This window comes from Mesoplodon mirus, assembly GCF_964341445.2.
Source record: "Mesoplodon mirus genome assembly, chromosome: 13".
Classification (NCBI taxonomy): Eukaryota; Metazoa; Chordata; class Mammalia; order Artiodactyla; family Ziphiidae; genus Mesoplodon; species Mesoplodon mirus.
Window position 1 is genome coordinate 7,949,432 of NC_138989.1, and position 16,337 is coordinate 7,965,768.

Here is a 16,337-nt window from a genome sequence, read left to right on the forward strand (position 1 = left end):
AGTTCTGAGAGGGCTTCCTGGAGGAGGTGGAAACTTGAGAGTGGCCCAGGGGACCTAGCAGGTTTTGCTGAGGAGGGTGGGGAGGGGAGCTCCTCCCTGCTACAAGCCCCTCTCTGCTCCCTGGTTGGTAGGGAAAGACATGGGAGGCAGGGAGGGAGGAGGAGGAGGAAGAAAAGAGGGGAGTAATGTCAGGCACCTTCTTGCTGTTTGTCAGTTTTTCTCATCTGAGAAATGAGAATGTTGGATTGAATGATCCTAGAGGTCATAACTTGCCAAGATAATCCGTTTTTCTGTATTAAAAAAAAAAAGGCTTCTCACACCACAAGCAAAAGCAAAAATAAACAAGTGGGGCTAGCATCAAACTAAAAAGTTTCTGCACAGCAAAGGAAACCATCAACAAAATGAAAAGGCAATCTACTGAGTGGGAAGAAATATTTGCAAATCATATATTTGATAAGGGGATAACATCTAAAATATATTGAATATAAAGAACTCATAACACACTAGCAAAAAAACAAATAAATTGGATTGAAAAATGGGCAGAAGATCTAGACATTCTTCCAAAGAAGACATACGTACAAATGGCAAACAGGTACATGAAAAGATGCAGAACATCACTAATCGTCAGGAAAATGCAAATCAAGACCACAATAAGCTATCACCTCACACCTGTTAGAATGGCTATCATCAAAAAGACAAGACATGGGCTTCCCTGGTGGCACAGTGGTTGAGAGTCCGCCTGCCGATGCAGGGGACACAGGTTCGTGCCCCAGTCCGGGAAGATCCCACATGCCGCGGAGCGGCTGGGCCCGTGAGCCGTGGCCACTGAGCCTGTGCGTCCGGAGCCTGTGCTCCGCAGCGGGAGAGGCCACAACAGTGAGAGGCCCGCGTACCGCAAAAAAAAAAAAAAAAAGACAAGACATAAGCATTGGTAAGGATGTGGAGAAAAGGAAACCCTTGTGCACTGCTGGTGGGAATGTAAATTGGTGCAGCCACTATGGAAAACAATATGGAGATTCCTCAAAAAATTAAAAGTAGAACTATGATCCAGCAATTCTACTTCTGGGTATATATCAAAGAAAACAAAAAAACTAACTCGAAAAGATATCTGCATCCCCATGTTCACTGCAGCATTATTTACAATATCCAAGATATAGAAGCAACCTAAGTGCCCATCGATGGCTGAATGGATAAAGAAAATGTGGTGTGTATATATATACATAGTGTAATATTTTTTCAATATTTATTTATTTATTTTGGCTGTGCCAGGTCTTAGGTGCGGCATGCAGTATCTTTAGTTGCAGCACCTCAGATCTTTAGTTGTGGCATGTGGGCTTCTTAGCTGCAGTATATGGACTCAGGTGTGGTATGCATGTGGCATCTAGTTCCCCGACCAGGGATCGAACCTGCAGCCCCTGCAGTGGAAGCACAGAGTCTTAACCAATAGACTGCCAGGGAAGTCCCATAAACTTTTTTTGTTTTTAGTTTAAGTAAATTGGAAAGAAAACCTATGAATTATTTATAATTAGGACAAAATAAATATTACTCTCAAAAGACAACAACAACAAAAACGGCTAATGCAGGACATTTAGGGAGCCAAAATGCAAGAGGGTGGGGTGGGGTTGGCACAGTCCCTGGCTGAGACTGCCAGCATCAGGGTCTGGGAAGAGTTTCCAGGCAATGAGGATAGTTGATGAAGTCAGTTCCCCAGGAAGATGTCTCAGCAATAGAGTTTCTGGGGACTGACGTGGAGCTAGAGGCAGGGGGCTGTCCTGGAGCCCTCAGGTAAATGCCACAGCTGGCCAGCAGTCACTACTCCATCTTCCAGGAAAGTGAGCCTTGAGGATTCGGGGTATGGGGGATGCTTGGGAGGAACCCAGGCCTTCCTCCTCCCAGAGCCGTAAGCTCCTCCTTCCCACCACTCTGGGCCAGGGGTAGGGCCACAACCTCTTTCCCAACATCCAGGCTGTGGCAACGCCAAGGCCCCCCTATTCTCCATCAGCCCCCGCAAAGCCCCAAAGAAACATAACTAATCATAACCAGCATTAACAGAGATCTTACTGTGTGCCAGATTCTATTCCAAAAACTTACGTTTATCTCATTTAATGCCCTGCCACACTACTATTGTTCCCATTTTACAGATGGGAGACTGAGGCTTAGAGGAGTTTCCCCAGTCACATAGTATGTAGACCTCCAGGATTCAAACCCCCATACCCATGCCTCTAACCACTATTGAATACAACCTTTTTACCTAAATATAAACCATACACTTGCTATGCAAACAAGTGGCTGGCTTCAAGACCAGTCCCTAATCCCCCTCAAATTCTCCCTGAATAAGAATTCTGGAGCCACCTCTGCACCCAAGCTGGCCTTGGCTTCTCAGCTTTGGATTCTGGAGGGCAAAGATCGTAGTCCCAGCCTAGGGTCCTGGAAAGAATGTGCCCTTGGCTTCTGGCCCCGGCTCTGCCCCCAACTGGCTGGTGGCCTTAGGCGAGTCACTCCCCCTTTCTAGGCCTGGCAGCATCACCCTGTCCAATGAGGCCGTGGCTGGATCAGAGGCTTCCAGGCCTAGGAGCTTCCAGGATCAGCTCCCACCCCCAGGAAGGCCAGGAGGCCAGGAGGCCAGGGGCGGGACTTGTTGGGTGTTAAATATTTCTGTCCAGCACTCTGCTGGCCTCTCATCCCAGTCCTCCCAGCAGGAAGTGTGACCAAGATCAGTCATGGTAAGAGCCTGCCTGGAGCCATGGCAGCTTTTGCCAACGGCACGGATCTGGAGTGAGATTTCCAGAAGCACCTTGTGTCCAAATTTCCATGTCTTACTGTCCTTTTCTTTCTCCTTAGACGACTTACAGCAACAAAGGAGAGAAGGTAAGCAGGAGGGGAAATGTGGGGTCAGGGCCCCAGGAGACTGGGATGTTAGAGCAGAGCAGAAGAGGAATAATAGCTACAATGGTTATGTGACGTTCTGGATGCACACTCAAGTTCACCTCTGCCCTCCCCCGCCATGTCTAGACTGAGCTGGACTCAACCTTGCCCACCTAAGAAAAACTTTTACCTCTTCTTAAATTCCTGCCAATCTCTTAATCCTGTCTGGAAGTTCTTTCTAAGGTCTAACTTAAATCTGTGTCGCTGTAGCATAAGGCTGTTTCCCCCAGTGAAACTTGGGCAGGCCTCCTGGGAGAGAGGGGGGCTCACCAATCCCGAGCCCACAGGAGCTCAATTTCTACATGAGAAACCTCTTTCAAGGCTTGGCAAGCCTTCAGAGCAGCAGGGTGGGGCGGGTTGGCTTCTCCTCAGTTCTGGGATTGAGGGTGGGACAAGGGAGGTGGCTAGGGGACACCTCTCCACTTGCACTTTTCTAGACCCACTTCTAGGGACTCAGCCTTGCCCCTTCTCTTCTTCTGCAGCCTGAGAGAGGCCGATTCCTCCACTTTCACTCCGTGACCTTCTGGGTTGGCAATGCGAAGCAGGTAAAAGCTGGGCAAGGTGTGGGGAGCGGATAGAGGGCAGGCAAGGGGGCCTCCAGGACAAGGGCAGTTCTCCAGCTGGGTCTGTGATTGGGCCCCAGGAGGGGAGGATCAGGGCCAATGTTGGGAGAGTCCCAGGACGGACAGTCATTCTTTGGATCCTAATTACACAATCAGGGCCGCGGACCCCAGTGGGACACTTACCTGAGATCAGCGTGGGCCAGGGAGCGGGCTTTCTTCCCAGGAGGATCTTGGCACCTGGGGCAACAGGGCAGACAGGCTGGGGGGACTGGGGGCCGGGCCCTCGACCCTCACGGGCCCGTCTGCAACTCTGTGATTCAGGCCGCGTCGTACTACTGCAGCAAGATGGGCTTTGAACCCCTAGCCTACAAAGGCCTGGAGACGGGTTCCCGGGAGGTGGTCAGCCACGTGATCAAGCAAGGGAAGGTGAGTGTCCACCCAGGACCCCACCCATCCAGGAGGGCCAACTCTCTCCCTGCTGGTCTCTGAGCTCCCTGACAGGTCTGGCACCTCTGGGTGCAGGAGGCCAGGAAGCCCTTCCTCCAGGCGGCCCAGTGCTCTTCCAGGCTGCCCGGTGTGGTTAGCGGAGCATGCACTGAGGTCAGCCCCCACTGGGCCCTCCACCGGCACCTCTGTACGACATGCAACAGGGACCTTCTTGGTTTGGTCTACGTCTCGGCCTGGCCCAACGCTGGTCTCACAGATATTCAGGAAAGGTTGGCAAAGGCCTCAGACGTCAGACTGGAAATCTGAGCAGTGCCCTGGTCCATGGATCCCTGGGGCTCTCCCCACTGGGAGGCTTGACCAGCAGCTCATCCCAAGGCCCCAGGAGGGTCTGGCACGGGAGAAGCCCCCATCCCTCAGGACCAGAGGGGAAGCTAAGGCTGAGAAAGGACAGGAACCCAGGGTCAACAGTCCTGCCTGGCTGGGAAGAGGGGTTTTGTCCTAATGTCCCACCAGGGGTATCTCGCTGGTGGGCAGGGAGGGGGGCTGGGGGTGCACCTCCAGAAGCTCACCTGAGCCACCAGCCACGCCTCCCTTCTCCTCTATGTCTCAGATTGTGTTCATCTTCTCCTCTGCCCTCAACCCCTGGAACAAAGGTGAGGGGGCCCCAGAGGGTTTGGGGTGCCAGGGAGTGGAGACGTGGTATTGTGGGTGGGGGTTAGGGACCCAGGGGTGGATCAGGTTCAGGGAGGGGGCCTCAGCCTAGAAGGAGATGAAGCCCAGAAGGCTGAGAGTACAGGGGAGGGGCCATGACTCCAGCGCCACCTGCCTCCCCTGCCGGCCACAGAGATGGGCGATCACCTGGTGAAACATGGCGACGGAGTGAAGGACATTGCCTTCGAGGTGGAGGATTGTGACTACATCGTGCAGGTGAGGCCACACCTGGGCTGGCGCGGAGACGAACCAGTGAGGCTCGGCCTGCCCTCTGTCTGCGACAGGGACTCCCATCAGTCAGGGCTGGAAGACACTGCCACGCTGGAGTGATGCGCCCAGATGTTGGTTGACACACACCTGAGTTCCAGTGACACTCTGTCCCTTAGTAGCCATGCAACCTCTGTCTGAGCCTCAGTTTCGGCATCTGTAAAATGGGGATAACCACCTACCTCACTGAGTTGTTACAAAGAGGAAACGGAGATCACAATTATCATTTCTTGAGCATGACTGTACCAAACGCTGTATTCAAGAGGCAGTTTAGACGTTCAGAGTGTAGATTCCAGAGGCAGACTGCTGGGTCTCAATCTTATTAGCTGTGTGACCTCAGGTGAATGACTTAAATTCTCTGTGCCTCAATGTTCTCATCTATAAAATAGAGACAATAATAGTGCCTTTCATGTAATGTTGCTGGGCAGATTAAAGAGACCAGTACTTACAACAGTGCCTGACATATGATAAGCATAGACATGCAGTAATAAGGTTTTGCTAAATATCAAATACATGATTCATGCATGTAAGGCACTTGGCAGAAGGTGTGACACATAGTAGGTGCTCAATAAATGTCAGCTTGTATTTGTCTTATCCAACCACCCTTTTTACAGATGAAGAAACTGAGGACTAGAGAGGGCGGAGGGCCACAGAGTGAGTTAGCACAGGACAGGCAGGACAGACCCCCACCCCCACCTGGTTTGTCTTAAATAGCCCCAGCTCTGGGCCTGGACCTCAGTTTCCCTATCTGCCAAATGGGCATGAGCCATGGGTGTCAAGGGCAACAGCTAAAGTTCACTGGAGTTCCTGCCTGGGGCTGGAAAAACTGGAGGAGGCTGCGGCAGGACCACGCAGACGGAATCCAGCAGGGCAGACAAAGGGTCCAGCACTGAGGGTCCAGCACTGACCACCTTCCCACCCCATCTCCTCTGCAGAAAGCCCGGGAACGAGGCGCCAAGATCGTGCGGGAACCCTGGGTAGAGCAAGATAAGTTTGGGAAGGTGAAGTTTGCTGTGCTGCAGACGGTGAGTTAACCTCAGTGCCCCACCTCTCCTGCTGTCCACACCCACTTAGATGCCCGGACCCCCCTCCCCAACCCCTGACTCCATTATACCATCCCACACTTGTGCCTCGAAGTGCAGACATTCTCCCTGGACTCTGATCTCCTGTATTCTTGGCTGGTGTGCAGAGACTGAGGAGGGCTACCAGTCACACCTCTGGGCTTCCCTTCCTCCCCAGTGGGGGCTGATAGCAAGGAAGGAGATGGGTGGGTCTGGGGAAGGAGGTGGGAGGGAAGCCCCGCCCCACTCAGGCTGTGTGACTTTGGGCAAATCACTTCACCTCTCTGCGACTCCGTTTAAATGAGTAAGTTACCACCTGCGTGGCCCACCTGTGTGTTCTGCCACATGCTAATTAACCGTCCTGTGCCTGTTTCTTCAGCTATAACTCCTCCCATGGTCATTTAAAGGATCAAATGAGATGATTTGTGTATAGCACTTAGAACAACAGCGCTTGGCATATCACAGACACGCAGCAAAGATTACCAAGTCTGTTTAGCACCTGATACAATCATAGGTCCTTCCTCCTCAAGATTTAATACAACTTAAAGATTGTTAGAATGATTGAAAAGGCCCTTCCACATAATTAGATCCAACATCCTCATCATTCTTCATTCAGGCAACACATTTTAATTGAGCACCTACTATGTGCCAGGACAGCACCATGAGCAAAATGGCATCCCCGCCTCCACAGAGCTTCTGGTCCTGTGGGGCAGACAGACTGTCAAATTCCCAAATGTCAGACTGCAATTCATTTTGGAAAGGGGAAGTGACTTGCCCAAAATCACACTTGGAGTTAGGGCCAGGTCTGGGTTGGAACCCAGGGCTCTGTTGGCACCATGAAATGCAGCCTGGCCCCAGCAGGGATGGGACCTCAGGCTGTTCGCCACCCACAGTATGGGGACACTACACACACCCTGGTGGAGAAGATGAACTACACCGGCTGGTTCCTGCCTGGATTTGAGGCCCCAGCATTCGTCGACCCCCTACTTTCTAAGCTGTGAGTGCCCCTTGGGGCAAGGGTGGGGTGCCCTCTCTTCCATGCAGAGGGGACAGAACATCTTGGTCCCTGCTGGGGAGCCCCTGAGCATCCCCCAGGATGGCATGAAGAGGCAGCATAGAGGCCAAGAGCCTAGGGTCTGGAACCCAACTGCCTTGGTTCAAATCCCAGCTCTGTCACTTACTAGCTATTTAACCTTGGCAAGTTATTTTTCTAAGCCTCAGTTTCTTCATCTGTAAAATGGGGCTAGTAATAGTGCGTGAGTTGATGCAGATAAAGTGTCTAGAGTAAGTGCTATGGAATAATGAGCAGTTACTGTTATTGAGGGGCTGGGGGAAGGAAGAGATTTAGGGAGTAGCCTTCTCCTCACCCCCTAACTGCCTTCCTCTCCCAGGCCCAACTGCAGTCTCAAGATAATTGATCACATTGTGGGAAACCAGCCTGATCAGGAGATGGTGTCTGCCTCAGAATGGTGAGTCCCTGGCCCAAGCCCTTCCCACATGTGTGACAGGCCCACTGCCAGGTCTTGTCGGGAAATAGAGCACGAGGTGGGGGCAGGTTAGTCTGAGGTCACTGATTCATCTGTTCCCTGAAAAACTGTCACCATGGAGACCAGAGGATTTAAGGCCCGAAGTGACCCACCGGTCCTCCCTCTGAGGAACCTTGGGGAATCAGCACAGGGGGTGTCACAGTCCAGGGAGGCTTGGAGGAAGGCTGTCACTACCCAAAGAGCACGTGTGTGCAAATTAGAAGCAAGTAGCCTTTCTCAAAAGCACCTCGATCTGTTAGAGTGGTGCCATGGATACGGACCTTGTTATCAGATGCTTTACTTCCACCCAAAGGAAAATTGTCATAATAAAGGTACAAACCCATGATGTGCGTGATGTGAAAGGTGGTACCCTTTTTGGAGCCTGCTCAGGGAACAAATTCTGGAAGGTGGAGTAGGGGCGGGGGGCAGGTCCCAGGCCAACATCAGAGCCATTGTGCCCTTCTGGCCACCCCCCCACAGGTACCTGAAGAACCTGCAGTTCCACCGTTTCTGGTCGGTGGATGACACGCAGGTGCACACGGAGTACAGCTCTCTGCGGTCCATCGTGGTGGCCAATTACGAGGAGTCCATCAAAATGCCCATTAACGAGCCAGCGCCGGGCAGGAAGAAGTCCCAGATCCAGGTGGGGCCTCCCTCGGGCCCCGGGGGCCTTGGCTGAGGAAGAAGGAAGCAGGGAAGAGGTTTGAGGGCTCTCGTAGGGGCAGGGGTGTGGGTGACGGGGCCACTGACAATGCTTTCCTTGCTTCCCTCCCACAGGAATATGTGGACTATAACGGGGGCGCTGGGGTCCAGCACATTGCTCTCAAGACTGAAGACATCATCACAGCGGTTAGAAGCCCATTCCTGGTCCTAATTCACCTCCCATTCAGCTCCAGAGCCAAACTCTGCAAAACGGAGTCAGAGGCTGGGGATGGGGGTGACGAGTGGCAGTCCTGGGTCCCCTTCGTCAGCCCAGACGGCTGACAGGGCTCCCTTACTGGCTCGTGCCACTCATGTGCAGGCAGATTCCCACCCTAGAGAGTTTGGTCTCTCTGCTACAGAGGTAGCAAGTGCCAGAGTAACAAGAAGCCTGGGCTCTAGACCTGGTTCTGCCAGTAACTTACTGTGAGTCTTTGGGGGATTCAACCCCCTCTCTGGGCTTCAGTTGCATCAACTTGAAATCGAGGATATTAAGCTACAAGATCCACTAGGTCCTTTTATCCAAATTAAATGTCCTGAGTCTATGGCTCCAGCCCTTGGGGAGGCTGGGTCCCACCTGTTCTTAATGTGGCAGTACGACCAAGTGGACAAGAGCCTGGCCTGTCCCATTCAGTCCCAGCCCAACCAAGAATTCACCATGACCATGGCAACTTCATTCATTCATCCACGCAATAGATGTTTATTGAGCACCTACTACGTGCCAGGCACTGTTTCAGGTACTTGGGATACATTAGCCAACAAGACAATAGTTTCCACCCTTATGGAGGCACAGAACAAAATTAGTAAAATATCTGTTAGATGGCAGTGAGTGCTCTAGAGGAAAATAAAGCAGGGCCATGGGCGAGGGAGGGTGAAGGACTTTTTTTTTTTAATTTCAAGTTTTTCCTTCTCTTTTCTTTTTTTTTAGTTTATTTAATTTATTTATTTTGGCTGTGCCAGGTCTTAGTTGCGGCACACGGGATCTTCGTTGTGGCACGCGGGCTTCTTAGTTGTGGCATGTGGGATCTAGTTCCCTGACCAGGGATCGAACCCAGGCCCCTGCACTGGGAGGGCAGAGTCTTACCCACTGGACCACCAGGGAAGTCCCGGGACTTTGTATATTTAAATTAGGTGGTCACCAAAGTCCTGGCGCTAAGAAGGAGACATTTAAGAATGCAGAAGACAGAGAGGAAGCAGTGGAAATCTGGGGAAAGCGCCCCAGGAAGAAGGGACAGCCAGGGTAGAGGAAGGTTAAAGGAACAGCTGGAACAGAATGCACAAGGAAGAGAAGGGTAGGAGATGCGGCCAGAAGGTAGGAGTGGGGGCAGATGGTGAGGACTTTGAATGTGACTCTGAGACACCCCCGTTGGGTAAGCAGAGGAGTGACATGATTTGACTTGTATTTTAATAAAATCCCTCTGGCTCCTATGTTGAGAATAGATATTAATACTTAATCTCTCAATGCCTCAGTTTTCCTAGCTATGAAATGGGGAGAATAATCATCCAAATGTCTCAAAAGATTACTGCATCGACATAATAAGACAGTACATAGAAAGTGCTCGAGAGAGGCACGTAATGAGGTCCCATAAATGTTAGTGATTGCTGTTCTTCCCTCGGGACCCACAAGGCCCAGAGGAGGAAGGGGATGAGGTCACACTGCATCCTGGCAGTTTGGGGAAGCTGGAGTAGGGACCCTGCCTCCTCCTGGCCTAGCACTTCCCCCTGGCTGGGAGTGTTGAGCATGGAGAGAGAAGGACTGACCTTGACCCTGCTCTGAGACAGATTCGCCACTTGAGAGAGAGAGGCATGGAGTTTTTGGCTGTTCCGTCCACATACTACAAACAACTGCGGGAGAAGCTCAAGTCGGCCAAGATCCGGGTGAAGGAGAATATTGATGTTCTGGAGGTAAGGCCTAGACCAGGATCCTCGGTCAGCCGAGAACAAGCCCTGAGTTCCATCTTGCCTCACAAATGTTATCTCAACCTTGCACCAGGCAGTGGGATGCAGCCGGGAAAGCAGACCAGGTCCCTGCCGTCATGGAACTTGCATTCTAGTGAGAAGACAGATGACAAATAAATAACACAAACACCATCAGAGAGAGAGAGAGAGTTGGTGTTGTGCAGAAACTTAAAACAGGCTATGACAGAGAGTGATCTGGGGTTGCTATATAGGAGGCAGTCGGGGAAGGCCTCTCTGAGGAGGTGACATTTCCGTGAAATCGAGATGATGAAAGGGAGTTGGCTGTGTGAAGACCTAGAGAAAGAGCAGTCCTGGCAGAGGGAACAGCAAGTGCAAAGGTCCTGAGGTAAGAGCAAGCTCTGAGTATCTGAGAAACAGAAAGAGAGCCAGAGTGAATGAAAGGAAGTGTTTGAGGAGTGGCCCAGGTCAAAGAGGTAGGCAGGAGCCGATTCCTCTGGTAGGCTATTTAGGAGTTCGGATTTTGTTCTTCTGTGGCCAGAAACCATTGGAGGTTTTTCTGGTTTTGTTTTTGACAGCTTTATTGATATTTAAGGTACATAACATACATCATTTTTTAAAATACACAATTCAGTGGGTTTTGGCTCTTCACTATATTATGCAGCCATGATTGGAATCAATTTTGGCGCATTTTCATCACTCTAAAAGGAGACCTCAAACCTCTTAGTCACCACCTCCCAATCTCCCCATTCCACCTCCTCACCCTCAGCCCTAGGCAACCACTGATCTCCTGTCTCTATAGAGCTGCTTTTTCTGAACATGTCATATAAATGGAATCATATAATCTTTTGTGACTGGTTTCTTTCACTCAGCATCATGTTTTCAAGGTTCATCCATATTGTAGCCTGTGTCAGTACTTTGTTCCTTTTTATAGCTGAATAATATTCCATTGGATGAATAGACCACGTTTTGCTTACCCACTCATCAGCTCATGGACATTTGTTTCCACTTTTTGGCTACCATGAATAATGCTATGATCATCTGGGTAACAAGTATCTGTGTGGACATACGTTTTAATTCTCTTGGGTAGATACCTAGGAGTCAAATTCCTGGGTCGGTCATATGTAACTCTACTTCTACTTTTTTGAGGAACTGCCAGACTGTTTTCCACAGCGGCTGCATCGTTTTACATTTCCACCAGCCACATATGAGGGTTCTGGTTTCCACTGGAGAGTTTTAAACAGGGGAGTGAGATGATCTGATTTTTGAAAGATCCCTGAATGTGGGGAAGATGGATTGTAAGGAGGCAAGAGAAGCAGCAGGGAGAGCTGTGTGGGTGCTACTTGGGTGATCCAGGCCAGCCTTGGGTGGCTAACACAGGGGCTGAGGCGGGGAGGTGGTAATAGGACAACTGGAGAATCTATCTGGAGGTGTCTGGAACTGCTGCAGAAAAGGGTCTTTTCTTGGCTTTGGGGGTGCAGAAGCCACCATGGCCTTCCTAAATATCCCACCATTCCAGGCTAGAGGGGCCAGCCAGTCTCCCCCTTACCCAGTCCCCTGTCTCCCACCTAGGAGCTGAAAATCCTGGTGGACTACGACGAGAAAGGCTACCTCCTGCAGATTTTCACCAAGCCCATGCAGGACCGGCCCACGCTCTTCCTGGAAGTCATTCAGCGCTACAACCACCAGGTACCACTAAAGACCGCCTGTCCCCAGCGGTTGGCTTCCTGGGCCCGCAGCTCACCTCCTTTCTCCCGCTCCAGGGTTTTGGAGCCGGCAACTTCAACTCACTGTTCAAGGCCTTCGAGGAGGAGCAGGACCTGCGGGGCAACCTCACCGACATGGAGACCAACGGGGTTGCGCCCGGCAGGTAGGCGGCTCTGGTGCCGCCTGACCCAGCGAAGCCCCGCCCACCTGCGGGCGCACGGTGGGCCACGCCCCCTCGTCCTGGAACGCGCCCACTCCACAGGCCCTGAACAGCGAGCCCTCCTTACTGGCCACTCCCTTTAGACCCCGCCCACTAGCCGGCTCCGGGACCTCCCCCGCCCCCACAAGACTCCGCCTACCTCCTAACTCGCCCCCTTGGTTGGGCTGTTCAGTCTCCCGCCCTCCGGAATAAAGCGGACTGGGGTCCAAGGCGGTGTCCACGTGTTTGTGCCGGGCTGGAGCAGTGAGGTTGTTTGGCCGCCAGGGGGAGCTCAGGGCGGCAGCACTGTAAGAGACATCCGCGTTAGGGATTCAGAGGCTGCGGGAGCCGAGGAGGCGCCGGGGGCAAGCGCTGGGCTGAGTAGGACCGCGCAGGTCGCGGGGAGTTCTGGAACCAAGTGGTGCAGAGGGCCTACACGCTAAAGGGAAAGACAGACAATAGCGTTTTGTAGAGTGGTAAATGCTATTAAGAAAATGAAGCAGGTGATGAGCTTGTGTAGAGGTGAAGGTGGGAGGAAGGACTAATGTCGATCGAGGGAAGGCCCCGCTGGGAGGTGACGTTTGGGAGCCAGCCATGGGAAAATCTGGGGAAAGAGCATCCCAGGAGGAGGGTACAGCAAGGGTAAAGGCCCTAAGGTGGGACAGAGCTTGGCAGCATCCTGTCCGATGGCGTTACGATCTCCAAGGATGAGCTGTACCCAACTTGGCTGCCCTGAACCCAAACTTCTGGACTTAAGAGAGTGTTAGCCCAGGGACTTTGGGGCATCATCCTCGCTCAGCACCCACGGCACATGGTTCCTGGTGTGAGAGCTGGTAGAAGGGATCTGCGCCCCTCAGCTTCTGCCCTCTACCCGCAGCACGGCAGACAGCAGTGCCTACTCCCTCACACCCCCTTGCAGCTCCACTCCCCCCAACCCTGCTCCAGGCGTGGACTCCATTTGAAGAGAGGCTAGTTCATACTCAGGTGTGAATGGCCCTTGCAAAAAAGAGTGACACAGTTGGGAAAGGAGCTGCTGGTCCTAAAACACTTAGAAGGAAAATTTTCTTCAAAACCGGGGAAGAGGAGGTGGGGGCAAATAGGATCTCTTCTGCTTCTGATTTTTTCTTCGTTTTCTTTTCCTTTTTTTGGCTGCACTGCACAGCTTGTGGGATCTTAGTTCCAATCAGGGATTGAACCCTGGCCCTGGGCAGTGAGAGTGCGGAGCCCTAACCACCGGCCGGCCAGGGAATTCTCTACTTCTGATGCTTGACAACCCTCCCTGAGGAGGAGTCAACTCAGAACTAGAAGCAGGTGGATCTCAGTGTCAGAAAAAAAATCGGAGTTGGTGTAATGGAGGAATTGGGAGGAATTTTTCCACCCCCCTCAAGTTATAGAAACTTGGCTTCTAGGATCATGAATTCAGAAATGAAAAGAACAGCAGTGAGAAACCAGAGGAACAACGGTAGGTCCCAGGCCGGTGCTGCTGGTCAAATATACCTTCCCTCTATTTTCCCATGGTTCATGCAAAGAAGGGAAATTCTGTAACACAGGGGCTTGCAAACTGGTGGTTCACGGGCCAGATCTGGCTCACAGATGTATTTTATTTCGTCTGCCTGGTTTTAAGAAATTCGAGTCAACCTTTCAGAAGGTCAGGATATTTCACATACAAACTCTACGGTTCTGGTTCCACCTGGGACAACCAGGCAGTTCTGACCTTGCCTTCCTGTGCAGTGACAACCAGCTGGCACAGGGCGGTAGGTGCCTCTTCAGATGGGGTGTGGGCAGGGCCGACCCTCATTAGCTGAGCACAGACTAGGGAGCCCCACTACCTGGTCAGCCGCTTGCTAGCTGTGTGTGGTCTTGGGCAAGCTACTTGATCTCTCAGTGCCTCGGTTTCCCTTGTCTGTTAAATAGGGATAATACCTCTTAGCGCTACTGTTTTTTGGTTGTTGTTTTTTGTTTGTTTTGTTTGTTTGTTTGTGGCTGAGCGGTATGCAGGATCTTAGCTCCCCGACCAGGTATCAAACCCCGGGCTCCCTGCAGTGGAAGCACGGGGTCTTAACCATTGGACCGCCAGGGGAGTCCTGCACTATGGTGAGTTTGATATCAAAGATGTTTAAAACTATTGCTGGCACAGCGTCAGCGCTATGGGTTTGCTCTTGTTATTTCTGGAGAGGGGCCTGGATGAGGGGCTCTCGCCCAGGTCTACCTGGCACCTGCCTCTCTCCAGCACAGCCCCATCTGCTCTGTGCATGCAGACGTCTTGAGTTGAGGCTTCGCTTTGGCCCCCACAGCAGAAGCAGTGAAGAGAGGACTTTCCCTGTGGGACTGAGGGAGAGAGGGAGAGGTGGATGCATTTGAATACTGTAGAAGGGGAACCATCAGCCTTGGTAGCTGAGGGAAAGGAGAAGCCCAGGATTTCCAGCCTGTGAGCTTAGGGAACCAGCGGCAGCTGTGGTGGGTGGAGGCGTGGGATAGAAACGCCATTGATCGAGGTGGAGAATTCAGCAGCAGGTTGGAGAGGAAAGCTGAAGGAAACTCAGATTTGCACGCGTGTTTCTTTTGTGAGCCTTGGGCTGGACGCCCTGGGTTGTCCCTGTGCTGCCCTGCAAGGCTCTGCAGCATCTGCCTCCCCGACTCCCCCACCAGGTCTACCTCTCAGAGCTCATTTCCTTTACTCACCCTTCCCCGTCACTCGGCTGCAGCTACACAGGCCTCCTTGCTGGTCCTCAAATACACCAGGCAGTCTTCTGCCACAGGACCTTTGCACTCACTGTTCCTTCTGCCTGGAATACCTTTCCCCCAGGTCTCCACAGGCTAACTCCCTATCTCCTTTGACCCGGGTCTCCACAGGGCTGACTCCCTTTTCTCCTTTGAGTTTTGTTCACATGTCAGGTAAGTGGGCTTCCCTGACCACCCTGTTTAAAATTTCGCCCCTCTCCCACCGACACCCCCTTCTCATAGCTATTTTTCTCCTTATCATAGCATTTATCTTCATGTTTGCCTGACTCACCCATAAGGACACAATCACCTTGAAGACAGGAAGTGTGTTTTCTCCACTCCTGTAGCCCCAGTGCCTAGAGGAGTACCTGGCACATAGTAGGTGCTCAATAAATATTGGTTGAATGAATAAGCGAATGGCCAGCAGCTGCCCCTACCTTCTCTTTTCTGGCCCTGCCTGTCAACTCTTTTTCTGTTCCCACGAATTCACCTCTAGTGGTGTCCACCTGTCTGGATGGACAATTCCAGGAAAACAGCCCACCAATGAGAGACACCTCCCTTGCCTTCATTTCTTTGCTCGCAAGTAAGGCTGCCAAGAACGTCCTTGTACAGTATCCTTGCCTGCTCGTGGCTCTCAGGTTCAATTCCTGACAGTGGAACATTTGGGCCAAGAGTTTATGTGCATTTTATTTTATTATTTTTTTTGCTGTACGTGGGCCTTTCACTGTTGTGTCCTCTCCCGTCAAGGAGCACAGCGCTCCAGATGCGCAGGCTCCACGGCATGTGGGATCTTCCTGGACCGGAGCACGAACCCGTGTCCCCTGCATCGGCAGGCGGACTCTCAACCACTGAGCCACCAGGGAAGCTCTATGTGCATTTTAAATATTGGTCATTAATATCTAATTTTTCCTCCTAAAGGTTGCAGCAACTAATGCTTCCACTAACGGTGTGTGAGTGCCCCTCACCCCGCGCTCACCAACACTGGTATCTGCCACTTGACAGGGGAAGTGGTATCATGGTATCATTTGCGCTTCCTTAGTAAGAAGTGAGCTTCTTTTCAGTCACGCTGCTTTTTGCTGAGGTTCTGAGTCTGTCCTTCTCAAAGATAAGTGGACATCTTCTAACAAACTCTCTGTGGGTCCCTCAGTTACCCCACCACTGGACCAGGCAGAGTTGAGACCTATGGGGAGCAGAACCTGTGGAATACCCACAACACTGCATACATTTAATTCTTCTCAACTGGTGACTGTTTTATCAGCCCCCTCCTGCCTCACAGACCAGAGTGATGTCCCCTTAGTGTTAATCGTTTCTGAGGTACCACCTTTCCAAGATCTTCTAGTAATAGAAATAGGATATTTGATCTTGTTTCCTTTAATTGTAGACCATTAGCAGTGTTAGATACCTAAGGTTTTAAGAAGAGTTCTAGAAGGAAAACTTGAAAGCCATGGACGGTCTAGTCTGACTATAACTTGTCCCAGTTCAAAGAATCCACCTACAGGCTTAGAGTTTAAGAACAGCTGGTCTTACAGTGCTCTATGTCAATTATAGCTCAATAAAAGTGGAAGAAAAAAATATATATATGTTTTTAAAAAAG

At 51.5% G+C, this 16,337-nt stretch overlaps 1 protein-coding gene across 1 annotated transcript; it reads left to right on the forward strand.

Annotated features, from left to right (window-relative positions):
* The first annotated feature begins 2,644 nt into the window (after positions 1 to 2,644).
* Positions 2,645 to 12,244, forward strand: HPD (4-hydroxyphenylpyruvate dioxygenase). The gene is made up of 14 exons (XM_082640810.1): positions 2,645 to 2,723; positions 2,842 to 2,868; positions 3,408 to 3,470; positions 3,810 to 3,914; positions 4,546 to 4,588; positions 4,780 to 4,862; positions 5,849 to 5,938; positions 6,868 to 6,971; positions 7,366 to 7,443; positions 7,981 to 8,143; positions 8,278 to 8,349; positions 9,982 to 10,104; positions 11,689 to 11,805; positions 11,880 to 12,244. The coding sequence occupies exons 1-14, from the start codon at positions 2,721 to 2,723 to the stop codon at positions 11,988 to 11,990; spliced, it is 1,182 nt and encodes a 393-aa protein (XP_082496936.1). The 5' UTR covers positions 2,645 to 2,720; the 3' UTR covers positions 11,991 to 12,244.
* The last annotated feature ends 4,093 nt before the right edge of the window (positions 12,245 to 16,337 follow it).